The following is a 19416-nucleotide window of genomic DNA, read 5'->3' as shown; positions in this document are numbered from 1 at the left end:
GAAGGACGGGTGAGAAAAGCTCGGCCCCAAAACCCGCACACTCCGATCGCCCAACGGTTGACCGTGACCGCCGGCGCATTATCCAATGCGGTCGAAATACTTTTAAAACCAAAGAGCCCGGTGTTGCTCAAAAGGCACCTGCTGTGCGCAGCTGCATCAGGAATGAGACAGTAATGCCTTATTCCCTGCGCCCTCGGGTTAGGCCAACCCTCTGCAGCCGAGCAGGTCAGACTGTTGAGTCGTCGGCTTCGGGTAGGGTCCCCAAAGAAAACCCTACATCGTCCCACTGCCTCGTGGGTCAGACTTTTGAGTCAGAGGCTAGGGTCAGGGTCCCCGAACAGAACCCTACGTCCCCCCACTGCCTTGTGGGTCAGACTTTTGAGTCGAAGGCTCAAGGTGGGGTAGCCCAACCAAACCCCCTTCCTCGGCCTGGGCAACCGGGAAGTATCGTTTGCCCGCGCAGGTCAGCGTTCACCGATGTCCCCCAACATTGGTCGAACGAAAGTCTTCCCAGGTCTTTAGGCGTGTACGTTTGTTTGATGTATTGTACAAGAATCACCCGGGGTGAGATGTTCCAAGTGGTTAGAAGGCTAATTTATTGATTGAAAGGTCCGTGGTTCGAACCCGACCCGCTCTGCCTCTCGACTTCCCCTGTCTAGGCTTGGGCAAACTGGCAGTATCCCAGCCCTCGTGCAACCTTCGGCTGGCATGGCAGCCAGGCACCGAAAGGGTGTTCACTGGCCCAAAGAGGTCACCATGCTTGTTTATCCTTGTATACAATTGGTTTATTTAGATGAGATGGCTCTGGGATTAGCAAACGCTACTTTCCAGGAGGCTCCAGATAGCTTTGCGGATAAGCCGGGAGCTGATGACAGCAAAATCAAGCCGCACTGACTGTCTGGCTGCTCTTTTTCTAAGTTTGACAAAGAGGTGTGACGTTTCTGGCCTAGTGCGTCTTCTATGTTGCAGTGGAGCTCTGCACCCAAGTGCTGATTGAACGATTTCTTCATTTCGTTCACATTACCAGCCACAAATTGTTCGAAACTAAGGGGAGCTGCTTCGCACATATCAGCATTTTCGCTTGTTTTCTCCTAGGAGGGATCACATTTCAAGTCGGTCCTTCCAGAGAAACAACTGTTATGTGTGTAATAATTCACACCTTGCAGAATTACAGATGTCAATTACGACTCTTTTTTGAAAACGGGCCTGAATTCAGTGCCTATAACCGTGATATCAACAATCAGCTTGATCGTACTGGCCGCCGTCCACATCCCATAGACTGGACCCATCAACCAACACACCCTATCAGTTTTCGCTCATTCATCACCATCATTACAAGCGGTACCAGATGAGAACACTGCCACTGCTTCACTGCCATGCAACTCTGTCAATTTATTTGAATAAGGCCTCATAAGAGAAGCAATAAGGATAGAGTGCAGGGAGGGGTTCCACAAACAACCAAGATGCGTACATCTCCAGTCATACAATCTGTATAGAAACTGACAACACGAACGCCACTGACATCGGTTTGCCGGCAAATTGTCCAACGTCTCCAGCCAAGCACAGATAGGGTCGCGTGGACCTTATTCTGGAAGGGTAGCAGCGCCAAATTTCTCCGTGACATCCTTTCCCTCCTATCATGTCAAATTCTGTCCGCCCCTAGATTTCCGTCACTCTGAATTAAGCGCTTGTCTCGGCAGGCAGTGAGTCAACACCTTAGCTAGCAATGCTGGATGCATTCATCTGCTTCACCTCATTGCGAGCTTCGTGATTCCAGCCGATTCCAGCTGCGGTTCTGAGGCGTCGCTGGTCAAAGAACTGGAGTTGTTTCAGATCTTCCGCCCAAAGTGACCGAGTCTCGCAGCTGTAGAACAATACCGCCCGCACTCTATGCACGTCATTTGGAACCCAGGGATAGGACTTTTTGATGCAACATGTGGCGCGAAAGCAATTGTGGTCTTCGACATTTTCGTTCGTCACCTTATTGCCACAATTAATGCAACTTCCCAGATATACATAGCGTCACACAACTTCCAGTGGTACTCCCCAAGTACTCAGAGACATGTTCCAAGACCGTAGATCCCGAGTATGGCTTGGCACGCGCAGAAGGACTGGATGGTCTCAATTGACTTTTCCAATAATGTTTGCGTTTTCCATTCTTTAAGAAATAAGGTCATTGTCAGCTGCATATTCCAGGTCGGCAATCAATCATTCAGTTTATTGGCTATAAATCGTGTACCATGGATACACTAGTTCCAACTGCTGCCGTTTTGCTCACCGGAAAGTAGGACTGTGGAACATCCCGTCAAGAATTGGAGACGGTGGCATGTCCAGTTAGTTCGGGTATTGGTGGTGCACGAGTGCCACTGACTGCGCGATTGAGCCGTTTCTGCCAGTGTCATTAACAATGTGTGAGTTGAGTCCCGGGGGAGTCGGAATTGTCAGTCCGACTCAGTTTGATGGTTAGTGTTTTCACACTTGGTTGTCAAGTCAAACACTACACCACTTGGTCCCTTCTAGTCAGCACAGGGCTTGGCAAAAATGGCTCTGCGAGACAGGTGGACTTCTAGCATACGGATTACATGTCTCAACGAGCGTAACCTATCAAGCATGAGCAGTTCATCTATCGCGGGAGAGTTCCTTCTTCCTTAAACCATCAAACGAGATGGCTCAGTGGTTAGAGCGCGAATTTACTGATCGGAAGGTCTGTAGTTCGAACTCGACCTCTGAATCTCCACTCCTCCTGTCTAGGTTTGGGCAACCTGAAAGTATCCTAGCCCTCGTGCTTCCTTCGGGTGGCATAGCAGCTAGACACCGATAGGTTTTTACTGCTAATCGATTACCTTTATATGTTTTCAATAAACCTACTTGGCGTACCTCAGCATCACCAATCTCACAGGGTTCTCACTTAAAGGGTTCTAAACACCTGGGTTTTGGAAAACTCCCGGTGTTCGTGCACTGCCTGTTTTCAACTCAACTGTGAGCTCATTGTCGCTCGCACAAGCCAAGTTAACGTTTGTTTGTGGGAACGCCAGGCCACATCTCCTTTTTAATAGAACTCAGTGTGTGGATATCATCGACACATGAATTCATGGAATTCACGAACGTGAAACAGTTCCTCCTAGGTTAGGTCAAGCATAGACAGGTTTTCAAACTTGCGGGTGAGTGACGATCGCGATGTTTATGTACAAATTATCATTGCCGTTATAGAATTTCCCTAACTGGTTCACTCAACTGTGATAGGCATGCTTTGCCACAAACACACAGTAGTTTCTAATGCCGTCTCTGCTATTTCTTTCCCATCGTGTGTGATTTGACACTTGTCCCACGCAAACTGCGTGTTGCGTTGAATGTGGATGGAAAGTCTATACACATTAGCGCGTGTTCAGTGCGTGACCGATAGCAACAGCTTTCCCGAGAATTAGCCTTGGATACGACCGGTTTTCAAGTTTTCTGGTTTTGGACAATCGAAAGCACACAGCAAGACCTGGATGATCGATGCGACCGGAAGAGTGTATTTCGTACAGTTCAATGTGCGACTAATTGCCGTGTTTCTCGATTAATATTTCTCCTAAGTAACAGCTTTTGCCCTACATGGACTACTTTCTCAAAATCAGGGAATGAGAATACTGCCCGGCGTGGAAGTTTTATCTAGCTGTGGCGGAAATGCCAAGTCCGGTTGTGTTCATTATCCATGGTTGCATGTTTCCGATACTGATTAGTGGCACTGATTGCTGAAGGTTTCGTACAAAAGGACAATTCCATGGTTTTTATAATGCACTACTCATAAGGTTGCTGAAAACTCCTCGACAGCACATGACCGGTTCCGCCCTTGTTGGGGCTCATCAGGTAGACGCAGTCCCCGAGTTTCCATCAACCTTATGTTTTGCTTGAAACCGAATTGCACGAAATTAGCGAATATATACTCATTTGGAAATTAATTTTGGTTTTTCGAGGGACTCACCTGGAACCCAGCTGAATGTCTCGGTTTTTGATGTTTCCAGGCAACTGAGTATGCTGCACGAGGCCGCCTCATGTTTCAGTCGCTACGATATTCCAGATATTGCGATGCATATATATTTTTGTAATGCACTACTCATAAGGTTGCTGAAAACTCCTCGACAGCCCACGACCGGCTTCGCCCTTCTTGGGGCTCATCAGTTAGGCGCAGTCCCCGAGTTCCCGTCAACCTTATGGTCTACTTAAAACCTGGAAACATCAAAACCGAGAGATTCATCCAGGTTCCAGGTGAGTCTCTCGAAAAACCACGTGAGTATATATTCGCTAATTCCATGATTGATCCTTACTTTACAGAAACTGTCTCCCAGGACAAGATTAGTGGGCCTCACAAATGCCTCGTGCCATTGTTGCCGATGTTCTATCTATTGTGATGACTTAGTGTTTGGCTTCACACTACTTGTGAGCTAATTCGGTCGATGGTGCCCCAGTTATGCTGTAGTTGCCTAGCTCCTTTGTTGATCACGTTAGCAGTTTACTGAAGGTAAATCCCGCGTGCTCGTGGCAAAATTTACAGCGTTTCTTCAGCACAGAAGATAGAAGGCTAGTTGCTTGTTGATGACAGCCGAGCTACATATGGGCTGGTTGTAACTCGATTGTTTTACCACACACACATGTTTATTTAAGCCTAATGACCCCAGTTTTCGGTTGATTGATGCCTGTTATGTCTCTGAGCCGGATCTCATCATCTTCCGTATCCTGTGGTTCTTGTGTCTACATTCTAATGCAGCTTTGTGAATGCCTCGGTTTGAGTCCACCCATGAATGACCGTCTGTAGTTGGACTTTCGAATGGCATTCCATTGTGTTAACCTATTTTAGTCAGGTTACTTGTTCACAAGTTGCTGTTGTGAAGTCATCGGACACTGCTTTACAAGGCTGTTGCTTCGCGCATTCCTGTTGTCCCGTATCTACATGAAAACCTTGTGTTGCCCCATGTTTTGTGCAGTAAGGAAGCTAGAACAAGTTGTTTAGACGATAGGCGCTCCGACTTTCATGAAACTGAATGCTGCCTAACACGCACAAGTTTCGCTTTTCTTCTGTTTGTTGCCCATCCCCAGTGAGTGCGTGCAGTGTAGGAGGATAGAGGACTGTTGATCGTAGTGTGCGGGCAGACGTTCGTAGCAGGTAGCCTTTTGCCGGGTCTCTTACGATCTGGTTTCAGCTCCGATTGTCGCTTACTCTGCCTATGTATGGATTTTTACTGTCTTGATCACTTAGCTTGTCCGTTGGGGGCGAGATGGCCCAAGTTGTTAGAGCGCGAATTTACTGACCAGAAGGTCCGTGTTTCGAACCCGACCTCTGACTCTCGACTTCCCCTGTCTAGGTTTGGGCAACCTGGCAGTATCGCATCCCTCGTCCAACCTTCGCGTGGCATGGCAGCTAGGCACCTTAGGGATGCTACAGCTGAATGATTTTTATTCTTGGCTTGTCCGTTGGCAGTGTTAGAATCTTGATCTCAACTTTCACTGAAATGCTTTGTCAGCAGAACTGAGGATGGATGATGGGCCATGTCTCCCAGACTGCTTTCCAATAACATGGTCGAAGATGCATTCTGTTGGAGTCGGGTGTACATTATGGAAAGCCACGAGGGTACTTCTAGACATACCACTGATTCCCTGTAAACGGGGATTAACTGCTTTGAATTATCTCGAGTTGACCGATGAATCACGTGATGTGTCATTTGTTAGCAAATTTACTCAGTTTAGGATAGCCACCATATTCGCGGATGGTGATCACACCGACTATTCGAGCTCACTGACCCAACAGCTACTGATCACCAAGGGTGTGCAAGTTGTGCTCTGTGCGCCCCACTGTCTCTCCGGTAGGGTTTATAGTCGCAAGCTAACAACATCACACTGGACTACAGCCAATCGATGTCGAACACCAAACTCCATGGAATCGCCGTAGAAATACCACCGGTATCGGTATTTCTTCTTGTATTCATAGACACCAGAAAGTTTGACCAAATGATTATCTGTCCACACATGCTGCGTGAACCCAACCGACCGATCTACGATAAGCACCTTCTAAGGGCATGCCGTTTTACAATAACATGAACTTTAATAATATTAGGACAACAAAAGAGAAAAAGATAGTCATTCAGCTGTAACGCCCTCTCGGTGCGTAGCTGTCATGCCACCCAAGTGGAGCACGAGGGCTGGAATACTGTCAGGTTGGCCAAGCCTAGACAGGAGAAGTCGAGAGGCCGAACGGGTCGGGTTCGAACCACGGACCTTGCGGTCAGTAAACTCGCGCTCTAAACACTTGAGCCATCTCGCCCCAAACTTTAATAATATTAGTAGTAATAATCGTCTAACTGTAGCACCCCTCCGGTGTCCAATTAACATGCCATCCGAAAGAACTGCGAGGTCTGAGACATTGTCCGGAGAAGTGGAGATTCAGAGGTTGGGTTTGAACCGGGACCTTCACTGAGCTACCTCAGGGGCTCGATGTACACATCCTTATCCAGTAGAGGCTTCTCCATTGCGCCATTCATTTTCCACCTCATGTGCCGCCTCCCAGCTCAAACCGTGATAATGTTGACGCTCCCTAAAGCTGCGTCACACGTCATTCTATTTCTTCGGGTTGTTTCATTTCATCTTGTTGTTAACGTGAGAGTCAACTGAATATCAGCCGATGCTATCACTTGTGATAGTGATAAGTTGTGTGGGAACGGAATTCACATCTATTTTCGGTAACCTTTCATGCGAGCTGTGTATGCGTGAAGGCGAAAACGCGCGTTGCTTATTTCTTGTTGTCATTTCGTGGTTGTTTTGAAACCCCATGGGCGTGGTTCCAGTGGACTGTGCGGTTTGTATTATTCGCTGTGTTGTATGAGTTGATGCCGCGAACACTTGTCACCGTTCAGACACTGTGTGGTCCTTGGTCAATTTGACGGTTGGTCACACAATCTTCTTAGTTCTGTTGTGTTCCTCTCCAACGTTTACTTCAAACCGTTCATCCGCACTTGGAGAGTTTACGGCCGGGACATGCTCTCTGTTTTTCTCGGTCATTGATCAATCATTTACTACTCAAGTGTCGAACTGGGCGAAGAATCGGGAATGCGGCCAGCCTTTTGATATTCCATAACGGTTTCGACACCTGAATTCCAAATCGTAGTCGTTCCCGGATTTCGCCGAGATAAGCACACTATCGGCCACTATGCTTATGCACACTAAGGTCAGTCGAAAAGCATTCATTTCTCTTTGGGTTGCCGCGGCCGTATTCGAATTGGATATCGCGTGTTGGTGCTAGTTCGTCGGCGTTCTTACTCTGGATGTCTCTGAAATGCTCAGCAGGGTTCAGAGGAGGACGAGCTTTTTACAAAGTGATGGCAAGATTTAGGTTCACGATGTGCCTGTCATACTTGCGACTCGATCTTCTGATGCTCACACTCTCCTTTAGCGATATCCTGCGATACTCCACCTGGCTCAGATTTGTGTAGAGTCAATTCCAATGGCAAAAACTAAAATTACTCGGCAAAGATCAGGTTTGTTGGTACTATTACAAAGTTTGTGGGCTACTTGTTATTAACAGGCCGTCGTGGGTCCACGCAAAGCTTAGTGTGTGTGTATAAACACCGCCTGGTTGAACATTTTTCCATTCCTGTCCTCATTACGGATTCGCCGATACCAACCCACACGAGCTATGGTTCTGAGACAACGATTGTCGAACACCTGAAGACATCTCAGTTCCGCTGCTTGAATATGCCTAGTCTCACAGCCATACAACAAAACAGCCCGCACTGTGACTTGATACACACGTTCTTGACTTGATAGGTGCCTCAAATTAGCAAACGCGACCAGGACCTTGGCGATTCGTGCTTCTATCACACTACAATCAGATCTAGTACAAATTCCATGGTAAGTAAAACGCTCCACAATTTCGAGTACCCCCTCCTGAATTGTAGTCTGTCAAATGAGGGACAGCCCGACTTATAGCGTATAGACTTAGTGTTATGCCATGTGTTCACTGCCGGTGCCTTTTCGGTTTTTTTCGGTGGATAAATTTGAAGATTCATTTTTCGACCCAAAACCCGTTGGTGTCACATCTGGCTACGGTGCTATTCCATTGAACTGTGTTTTGCAAGAACATCTACACTCTCTTCATGTCCTTGTGGTTTTCTGTTCGCTTGTGTTTTACAGCTGTACATGTATCAACTACTCCGAAGTCTCGCCTACATTCACCACAAAGGCATATGCCATCGGGACATCAAACCACAGAACCTGCTCCTCAATCCATCCACGGCCGTTCTTAAACTCTGTGATTTTGGCAGGTAAGTCTTCTGGTGTCTGTGAATCCCCCCGGTCGGTACGCAATCTGTGTTTTCTCTCTTTCTCTATGTACTCTTAGCAATACATATTCACATGTTCTCGGAACAGGGCGGAGACTTGGATTCAATCGTTTATTTGAACCACACCGTGGACACTCCCAAGTATCAGGCCAACAACGGCGTTGCCAGTGGTGTTCTGTCCCCAGACGGGTCACTGGCTCAGTGGTTAGAGTGCGAATTTACTGACCGGAAGGTCTGTGGTTCGAACCCGACCCACTCCGCCTGTCGACTTGCCTATCTAGGCTTGGACGACCTGGAAGTATCCCAGCCCTCGTGCAACCTTCGGGTAGCATGGCAGCTTGGCAACGAAAGGGCGCTATAGCTGAACGATTTTTCTAGACTTGCTTCTAAGCAGCATACAATTCATCGGTCGGATGTCGGCAGTTTGCCAAACAAAAATCTCGTCAGGATGGGCGCGGCACAAAGTGTGCCCACTTGTGAGGCTTTATGTTCACATTGTCTGTGAAGCCTGCAAACAGCTGGGTTCTTATCATCAACTTTTACCAGCTGTTCCTCTCTCATTGTTGGATTTGTGTGTGTGTGTGTGGGAATTTTGGTATTCCGATTCTCTTACGCATCTGTCTCGAATGTTCGCCTATCGATCCGCCATTAGCTGTTCGCACATTGTCGCTATCGGTTTTCACCTCCGTCTAGCAACTAATTGCCGCTGACGGCACGCAATTCCTGTAGTGCTTTGCATTTGTTTTACGTCACAACGCACTACGATGTCGACCACCAACAGGTCCGTCTTCACTACGCGGGCATTTCAACCTGAATTCGAGGGAAACCGATGGTTGCAGGAAGCGTACCCAACTGCGTGGTCGCTGCGTGTGCACACGTCTAAATACGCTCAGATAGAATCGGCTGGTTTCGAAACGAAAGTGTTCTATTTATTATACTGCGTAGAAGAAGCAACAGAGATTGAATGTTTGTATTCCCGAGGATCTTGTCCAAATATCTTTCATTTTTAAGACCGAAAGGAGTGTCTCCACTTTATATATATTGGTGGTCGATTTCCTCTCAAGTCGCTTTAAACAGGACGCATGGAAAACCCGAAATTGACTGCGCGCGCAGCACTGACCACTTAATCGTGACCCCCCCTCCTAATCAGCTGATCGAGTGACTGTGTGACCTAACGGTGGAATACTAGAAGTACAAGGTCAGAATACAACGACAACTGTGTGTATGCTTGTAGAGGATGGTTTTAAGAATGTGAATACATCAACCAGCATACGAAAAGACTTCGGGTTTCGTCCTTCGAATGGTGTCAACTATGCCGGTCAGCGGAGGAGCCCTTTGCACCTGGTTCATCCTTATTGGAAATTATCGGCAATGTGCGATCCCATGAATCTCCAGGGCGAGATGGCCCAAGTGGTTAGAGCACGAATTTACTGACCGAAAGGTCCGTGGTTTGAACCCGACCCGCTCTGCCTCTCGACTTCCCCTGTCTAGGCTTGGGCAAACTGACAGTATCCCAGCCCTCGTGCAACCTTCGGGTGGCATGGCAGCTTGGCAACGAAAGGGCGCTATAGCTGAACGATTTTTCTAGACTGATTGAGAGTGTATAGTCGCCGGACATATCGTTGGCACAAGTTTCACAGAATGTCTAAGACCGCTCGGCAAGGAGAACATCAGCGCTTGATTTACGTTTACCCCAGAAGTGGCTATTCTAACCGATGTTATGCACCCCATTTGGGTTTGGGGCAAGCTAAGAAAAGTCCAACAGAAGCGTTTTAGATACCAGAGTGTATACCTTGTGACCTGGATGAGAAATCAGCTGAGCATCAATCCGCCAACTGACAGGGGGATAACAGACACCTGTTTTTATGTGCTTAGTTACGAGATTCGCTATTACTGTGGTCAAAGCGCGAACTCAATGACCGAAAGGTCCGGGGTGCGAATCCAGTCCCGCCATCTGAACTGCTTCTCTCTGGCAGTATTTCAACCCTTGCACTTCCTTCAGATGGCATGGCAACTAGGCGCCGAAAAGTTGCTACAGCTGATCGATCGCTCATTTGATTATGTGCGTATTGAGGTCTGTTGAGGCGAGTGCAATCGAAGTGGCTTTTGTTGACGGAACACAGTACCCATAGGGTTGCTGAAAAATTTTCGACACCCGGCAATCACTTTCGTTCCTTTTGGGTCTCATCAGGTAGGCGCAGTTCTCGAGTTTTCGCCAACCTTGTGGTCTCATTGAACGTAGAATCAACGTGATTCGCGAAACACACTCATCTGCAGACCAAGCGAGTTTTCAAGGGAGACGCAACCGGATCCCTCTCAATTTCATGTGTCGCAAGCCTCTTGTTTCTCTCGGGACAATATTTGAGATATCTGAGTATGGCTTTCTGACGGAACACACTACTCAAGTGGGCTTTTGTCTTCAGTTGCAAACGTTCTGTGAAAAAAAACGAGGGAATAGGATGAAGGAAGTGTTTGGAAAGGAACGGTAGTGAAGAACTGCGCATAGTTTCAAAGAAAAACGGAAACAGTAAAGAGCGTCACATTAGTTACCTAGACAGACAACCCAAGTGAAGATCAATTTGAATGATGGACGATTGATGAATCGAATAACCCTGGACACTTTCGTGACATGGATTATACTTCCTTCACTTTGATATTTGTGTTTTCAAAAGTCGCAGTAAGTTTGGTGCAAATCCCACGGAAATCGCGCCAAATCGGATCATTTCTTGCTATCGAGGGGGGAATGCTGTTGTGGATGGCCGTTATTCTATTGGCTGAGCTGGGCAGCCAACAGAACAACACCCCCAGAGAGATGGCTGTATCCATCGTATTGTTCGACCAGTCAGTTTTTGATTTCTAAAGTAGTAAAGTACAATACTCCTCTCCGCCCCACCCCCGGTCTGAAACAACCTCTTCTTTGGTAGCCTCATTATCCAATCGATCGGAATGATTCTCACACAGACGTACTTCACCAATTCCTTTGCGGTTTTAGTCGGTTTCAAACTGAATGATTTTGAAAGGGATTGAAAACCTACGTTTCCCCGCAACGGTCGGATCGGGGACTGAGTTACAACAGCGTCGTCCGAAGATAGTAAACTTCAAGTGCAGAGAGGTCCTAGTTTGTAAGCTGAAGAACAGAAAAGTCGAAGATTTTTGGCACGGAAAACACAAGACCCGGGTTATGTATGTGTGCGCATGTGGAACGGGCATTGCTATGGGAACCATCATGGTGATTTTTTTTGCATCTCACCGCAGTTTCTCTGATGTTAGTCACTGGACCATTTGTACTTGTTTCTCCCTTGTTTTATTTCCTCAGAGTCATCCGGACACGCACTTCTAATCAGATAGCAATGTTTCAACAATGTGTACTTTTCAGATATAGCGTGCTTCAGCATCTAAGGTGTGTTTATGTTGGCAACCGGTTCAAGTTGTCCTTTCTCGTTTCCACATGTGATTCGTAACATACAGTGTGAGTACTAATCATGTGGCATTGAATCATTGTTCGATTCAACGCGGAACGATTGCGGTAATTCTGACCAACTTTCAAATTTCCGCAGTAGGCCTTGCAGCAACGAGCTTCCTTTTTGAGGCATTTAATCTCCTAAACTTGATAATATCTATCAAATCTCCTAAACCTGATAATATCAATAATAATAATAATAATATAAATAAATAAATAACTGAGGCACTACTATCATTAGGGACGAGATGGTCCATGTGGTTAGAGCGCGAATTAACTGATCGGAAGGTCCGTGGTTTGAACCCGACCCGCTCTGCCTCTCGACTTGCCCTGTCTAGGCTTGGGCAACCTGGCAGTATCCCAGCTGTCGTGCAACCTTCGGGTGGCATGGCAGTTAGACACCGAAAGGGTAGTACAACTAGTCTCTAAATCGAGTTCCATATACAACTGTGCAACTGAAACTGAAGGGAACAGGCTGGACAGAACAGGAACTTGCTAACGGTGGCAGACCTATCAAAGTGATCCGTGTACATCGAAGGAATAAGCCAAGCCGACCAAAGTTGTTCTGAGACCAACCATCCATTCAGGCAATCAGAAAGGACATCAGAGGTGTGATGTGTCCCATTATTCCAGTGTTCGTTTGGCTTCCAGAATTAGGCGTATGTAATCTCTGTACAGTTTGGAGCTGCTCATTTATCTGGACGCCGTTTGGATGGGTGTATCCACCAAGCACCAGCTTGTGGTGTTGCCCTAGTTGGTGAAGAATACAGTCTATGCCCACCTCCTTCGTGAGTAATAGAACCGGTCGCAACATTTCCTATCTCTTATGACGCGACGGAACTGAGCGATAATGCCGAATGATCGGATTACAGTAAGGCGGAGTCGGTTGAACTATCTTGTATTGGGGAGGGGGGGGGGGGTTGAACCCGTTTTAGACCTGTCAGGTGGTTGTGACTGTAAAACTACCCTTCCACGCTGTCGCCTGACGCTTCACATTGGATTTTCATTAGCTGATGGTTCCTTGCTGGTGGTAAATGCCGGTCATCTCTCATAGAGGGTGAATTTTATGGAATCTCGTGGTGAGACAACGTTAGCTATCTGTTTCACGGTATGGCTGAAATTGTGACCAGATGATTGAACAGATCAGCTGATAGCCGCATTAATTCGGTCGTTACCTCAGTGGTTATGCTTGACCGGTGTCGGCCAATTTCCGAATGTTTCGGCTATTGATGGAGCCTGGTTGGTTAGTTTAACACATCGGGCTATTTTTTTCAACTTATGGGGAGGAAATACCTCAGCAGACTTTCTGAGGCAGTGATATAGACGTTGTTCGCTTAGCTGTAACACCTTTCCGGTGCCTAGCTGCCATGCTACCCGAAGGAAGCACGAGGGCTGAGATACTGCCAGGTTGCCCAAGCCTAGACAGGGGAAGTCGAGAGGCGGAGGTCGGATTCAAACCACGGACCTTCCTATCAGTGAATTCGCGCTCTAACCACTTGAGCCATCTCACCCCCGAGTAGAAGCCACGTGTAAAAGAAGCCAGGTACTTCCTTTCCTGGTTATCTCCTTTTGGAGGGTGGAGGAGTCACTGTGTACCTTAAAGGTTACACCACTACCTGAGGAATTCTGCCAACTTTGTCCTCACCTGCTGTCCATGTTTCGGTCTATCTCTACGCTTGGTCACCTCTGCTGCGAGTCTTCAGCAAACCAACATGTTGTATTTCATTCGTTCCATACTATGCACACTCAACCCTAGTTTTATTGATAAAACTTAGGCTGAGTAGTTATGTCTCTATTTGACAATGTTCCATTTTCTCTTTACCAATGCTTATCAGTGCCAAAGTGCTCGTTCGTGGAGAACCTAACGTGTCCTACATATGTTCACGCTACTATCGTGCGCCCGAGTTAATCTTTGGTGCTGTGGAGTACACATGTCAAATTGGTGAGTACTTTTTTTTCAAACTTTGGTGCACGAATTCCTCTGCCACTGTCGATGACGGGGGGGGGATTGACGTCTGACTCTACTACCTCACTGTTGTCTGTGAAAACTAAGCTCAGCTTACTCATTTTGAACACTTTTTTGACTTGCTTGTAAACTGCAACGATTTCCAAGGTCACAAATGTGGAATATGCCATCCGTATTCGTGACTGACACATCGCATCGCATATTAATNTGACAATGTTCCATTTTCTCTTTACCAATGCTTATCAGTGCCAAAGTGCTCGTTCGTGGAGAACCTAACGTGTCCTACATATGTTCACGCTACTATCGTGCGCCCGAGTTAATCTTTGGTGCTGTGGAGTACACATGTCAAATTGGTGAGTACTTTTTTTTCAAACTTTGGTGCACGAATTCCTCTGCCACTGTCGATGAGGGGGGGGGATTGACGTCTGACTCTACTACCTCACTGTTGTCTGTGAAAACTAAGCTTAGCTTACTCATTTTTAACACTTTTTTGACGATAACTTGCTTGTAAACTGCAACGATTTCCAAGGTCACAAATGTGGAATATGCCATCCGTATTCGTGACTGACACATCGCATCGCATATTAATGTCCCCCAAAGATTTCCGTCGCACGTGATTGCCATTCGCAGAATTAATTTGCGTTCTTCACCTTCTTTAATCACGTGCAGTTCGTTAGAGTCACTGTTCGATGTTGCGCAGGCTACTCACTAGGACCGTGTAATCAGTTATTCGCTTATTTCGAAGATTGAAACTAGGTGTACAATCCTCCTCTGTTACTCAGATCTCACGGTTTTTGGGTTATCAACCGTAACAACCTTTTTGTATCTAGCAGCCATGCCATCCGAAGGAAGCACCAGGGATGAGGGACTGTCAGTGTAACATGTGAACGGTATCTTCGAGTGACGCGTAATGCCAGAAACTCCGGGTAGGCAAAACAAAGTCGGAGCTGGGTTTCTATACGGTACTATTAGGGTAAGAGAAATTCACAAATTATACAAACCTCGACAGTAGATACGCGTCCAAAACAAACGGTCTACTTGGACTTCAAAAATACAAACTAAGGGAGCAAACAGGCTCCCACTTGCGACAGTCACATGTGCAAGTTCAGCTACAAATGGCCGGATGACCTCAAGGCCAAATGGGTGAAGTGATAAGGACAAACAAACGTCGGCTCATATACACACACTGAACACAAAAGGGGGGGTTGCAAATGGGGAGAGAATAAACGTGGAGAATTTCATTGTCAACGTAATAGATGATACAGTCAGGTTGCCCAGTCCTAGGCAAGAGCAGTCGAGATGCATAGGTTGGGTTCGAACTACGGACCATCTGTTCATCTGTAATTTCGTGCTTTAGCCGCTGAGCTGTCTTCAGCTCTGAGCCCCTGAACTTCACAGCTGATTTACTGCACCTCCATCTAGTGGGAAATTAGTCACTGCCATTAGTGAACCCCCTTTGTGTGGCTTCTACAGTGGTCCACATGTTGATATCGTCCAGACATTCATTGGTGCAAGTTGTTGGAAAGCGGATAAAGATGTGGGGGTTCATGCCCGTCCTCAGGTGCGTCTTTTTGTTTACGCATAGACTTCCCATCCCGTCCCTTTCCACCATATAACAGTTTTGGCTCTTCTGAACGAGCCGCTGTAATTGCACTATAGCGATAAAAAACAATCATTCAGCTGTAGCACCCTTTCGGTGCCTAGCTACTATGCCACACGAAGGAGGCTGGGATACTGCCGGGTTGCCCAATCCTAGACAGGAGAAGTCGACAGGCGGAGCGAGTCGGGGTCGGACCACAGACCTTCAGCCACAGACCTTCAGGTCAGTAAATTTGTGCTCTAACCACTTGGTCCATCTCGTCCCCGTACTATAACGATGCCCCGAATACAGTTCTCCTGGCCTAGAGGAAGGCTAGGCTTCCTCGGGTGAGTGACATTTGCAAGGTTTATGATGCCACAACTAAGAAGCATTGAACATGCAACCAGCCAATCGATGAAACCTACCTGGGCAGTTGAATATGTGTCGACTGACNTAGAGAAATCAATTCCCTACACAGAGTGCACCCTTGGTGGCGGTCAGCTCATCTGTCAAGAGTGTAATATACACTAGCAGTGCAATCCATACGGCTCTAAGAATCGGTGTTTTCGAAGCCTCTCTAGGATTCGGTTTGGGAATTCCAAGTAGTTCGTGAAAAGGAGTGAGTTATCGACGACAGAGGAACTAGTTGTAATCCATTAACTACGCTGATGGGGCCGCATACTTGGTGTGGCGGAATACCGTCCACCACAGTTCTTCACACGACTGAATAGTGCCCGATTTATTACTTTTCTGGAAGCCGTGAAAGCGTTGAACCGTAAACTCCTTAGTGTTCGAACCTACCGACACACTGGTTGGAAGGCTTGCTGACAATATGCAGCAATCGCCAATGGTTTAACTGAACTGAACTGCTCTACAGGATACAGTTCTGCTTTATCGTAATCTCACCGAGATTCGAAACTGCTTCAGGTGGTTCTTGCTCGTGGATCGCTTTCTGCATCCACTGGTTTGGGGATGGTGTGACTTGCTCTTCATAGCAAGCCGTCTATACATAACGTCATCCCGAAAACCACACTGGGGGGGGGGCGTTCGCATCAGCATTGCAATCTTCATATCCGCTGATCGAAACGTGGTCACATCCCCCTGACCGCATCACTATAGACTCACTATTCACCTTTTCATCATGTATTTTATCACGTCTAACATCTACTTCAGTCTCCTGTCAAAATACCGGATTACGTCCTAATCGATTATTTCCTGTGCCATCGCGCTGTTCTCATTGGTTAATCGTTTTCAACGCTGTGCTGTGGAATGAAATGAATTTAACTAGTGTGTTGGGTTATCATCATAGCACTGTTCTGCCTGTCAGTTAATCACGTTTCTCTTCGCCTGTGCTGACTACAACAGAGTCATGGGAGATTGTAAAACGATTACGATTTCCGCTTCACTTGGCGTTAAGTCAGCTGCATCATAGGAGGTACGGATCTAATTAAAACTATGCATGCCGACTCTCACGGTCTAGGATGCACACATGTGCATCGGTTGTTGTGCATTGCATTCCTTGATCGACTGTACTACCGGCTGACTGTGCACCTGTTGCTTCGATGCCTCATCACGTTCATGACGCGCACCCTACTCTGTGCGTCAGATTGCCACCGGCTACTCCACTATGCGCAACGGGAATCCGAACGCTATTTTTGGAATCATTTGATGAGTACCATGAAAAGACAGTTGAGCTACGGACCGCCACACTTTAACCAACGTTTATTCACGTTGGGACCTGCACAGATATTGACTTCTGACTAGAAAAGACATTGGTCGAAAAGACTAAAACAATTGCTCAAGGAAACACTGTATGAAGGTGCCTAAAACATTGGGTGGGTGCGGATACGGTTGTATGACGTGTTGTTGGACAAAACTGAGCCTCCCCCTCAGGTAGAACATAGGTGAGCTGTTTTTTTTTTGAGGTTTCATCAACTAAACAGCTCAGAAGCTCCAAGCGGAAGTCTTTGGCGTCTGACTACGATTCGAATCGGCCCAGCTGTAAGTGACTTATCAACAGTACGACTTAACGTTGCTCGTCCTTCAGTAATGCACGTGACGTCACGTGATTCGGCGTCGAATGGCCTTGCGATTAAAGAAAGGTTCATGTGGACTTGTTGGGGTGTTTTCATTCCCGGACATATTGCTCGTATTTTGTCAGCAGTAGTGGGCGGATTAGGGTTGCACTCTTCTTTCGAGCGACGGGCAATCGGTCAGCTTGCTAACCACCGGTTAAGACTTCGGGGCTTAGTCAGGATTTGTCAGCTGCCGGCTCTTTGCAATTTTTTTGGTGCGCCGTTTCGTTTTTGATGAAATTCAACAGTTCGGCAGTGACATCTGCTAATCGCCCTGGGGGAAGCATGTGGTTTAATACAAACCCATTTGGTCAGACCTAGACTATACACCGTATTCAGTAACCTTGGGATGAACTGCATTCTCTCGAACTCAACTCGGGATATTGCCATTGTGATACTTCTTTTGTTTGTGTTCTCTAATGGCGTCAAGAAGTTGAAAAGTTAACCAGCCTCTTATGATTAAGGTGGTGAATTATGACTGGCGAGAAGGCACGTTTTGTATAAGTGAAAAGTGTATTGTTCTCTGTCTGCCACACCTGCTTCGCCGTCGAAAGACATTCCCAACCCTCTTTTACCACCTGTCGATTTTCCTAAGCTACTTTGAGTTAAATTCCAACCACCTAACCGAAGTACATTGACCATTTCTACTGTCCGTCACTCAGGGGAACAGGTGTACAGTGTACTCTTATTGATTCGTTCGCTGTCCCCCCCCCCCCTGGCAGTTGTATCCGGTCGAATCGGCTAAATCTATTTATTCCCTACTTGTTTCAGATATATGGTCTTCGGGCTGTGTTCTGGCCGAATTGCTCTTAGGCCAGCCAATATTCCCTGGTGATAGCGGTGTGGATCAATTGGTGGAAATTATCAAAGTTCTTGGGACACCGACCCGCGATCAGATCCATGAGATGAATCCAGACTATCGGGATTTCCGATTCCCCCAAATCCGACCCCATCTGTGGTCTAAGGTGAGTAGTAGTTACCTTTCAGTTTAGGGGAACCACTCGGTAACCGTGTTTCGGGAACTTTTGGAGTCAGCTGACCTGAAATTCGGTCTACGAAGTATTATTTTCTAACGTCTCGGAATGCTTTCACTGTTTTGTGAAATTCACATTTCGGATAGATTGATTCCGTTAGGTGAAGGGAACCTAGCTACTATTAGTCATCCATACTCGCCTATCCAAGCGAGTGAAGTAGCTACATGACCAACATGTCTTTTTTTCATATTGGTATTGGGAACCCTGGACTCAACTGAACGGCAGACATGATTCAGTCGCGGAGTCAGTGGCGCACGTGTATCGAAGCTACCATCCTCAATGCGTAGCTACTCAGTTCCAGAACTAACTAATTATGCTATGGCCTGCAATGCTTGACTGAGGGTAAGATGGCCCAAGTGGTTAGCTCGCGAATTTACTGACCGGAAGGTCTGTGGCTCGAACCCGATCTCTGTCTCTCCCGTTCCTCTGTCTAGGCTTGGGCAACCTGGCAGTATCCGAGCCCTCGTGGTATAGGGGCTAGGCACCGGATGGGTGTTGCAGCTGGACGAAATGCTTGACTGTATCCACCACGCTCTACCAGTTTCCGGTGATCAAAGCTGTAGCGACTGGAACCAATGTACCCTTGGTACATGGTTTATAGCTGATAAGTTGAAAGTGAATTGTGAATTTTTATCCTATTGATCAAGAGAAGGCAAAACATCTCGGTGTATCGCAACAAACTAGATGGGTGTATCGTCACATCGGTGTTACCACTGGTGGTTCACTGGGTGGTGGGGTCCCGTGCTGGTGTGTTGCAAGCATTCTGAGGAACCCAACCTTCATACGCTCAGTCAAAGCATCCAGGATGAACACCACTGACTTTGCTTAGTCGTCGTTTCTTTTGGTGTCTCCAGCCAAGCACAAGGGGTAACGGTGATCCCACCCCGGTACGCACACCGCAGGTAGGAGCACATGTTCGTCGTTTCGGGGCGGATAACAACTGAGGAAGGAAGTAGTACGCGACAGGCCATGGATTCAAGTCAATCCAGT

General features: G+C 47.0%; 2 protein-coding genes across 2 annotated transcripts in view; one reads left to right on the top strand and one right to left on the bottom strand.

The window, feature by feature from the left end:
- The window catches only part of T265_14531 (hypothetical protein), a gene marked incomplete at both ends in the record, with an annotated part of 61200 nt that overhangs the window by 32907 nt on the left and 8877 nt on the right, over window positions 1-19416 (top strand). Inside the window, 3 exons of the mRNA XM_009174073.1 lie at window positions 8164-8294; window positions 13985-14091; window positions 18164-18357. Of these exons, the coding sequence (XP_009172337.1) occupies window positions 8164-8294; window positions 13985-14091; window positions 18164-18357 (432 nt within the window). The remainder of the gene's footprint in view (window positions 1-8163; window positions 8295-13984; window positions 14092-18163; window positions 18358-19416) is intronic.
- Window positions 5484-15554, bottom strand: T265_14532 (hypothetical protein; the record flags this gene model as incomplete). Its single annotated transcript, XM_009174074.1, has 8 exons — window positions 5484-5634; window positions 6130-6303; window positions 7600-7864; window positions 8535-8686; window positions 9748-9957; window positions 11994-12197; window positions 13076-13338; window positions 15447-15554. Coding segments are annotated over 8 exons (1524 nt in total), but the record flags the coding sequence as incomplete, so codon positions are not given.

Source organism: Opisthorchis viverrini, assembly GCF_000715545.1.
Source record: "Opisthorchis viverrini unplaced genomic scaffold opera_v5_209, whole genome shotgun sequence".
Classification (NCBI taxonomy): Eukaryota; Metazoa; Platyhelminthes; class Trematoda; order Opisthorchiida; family Opisthorchiidae; genus Opisthorchis; species Opisthorchis viverrini.
This window is presented reverse-complemented; position numbering and strand designations above follow the sequence as displayed.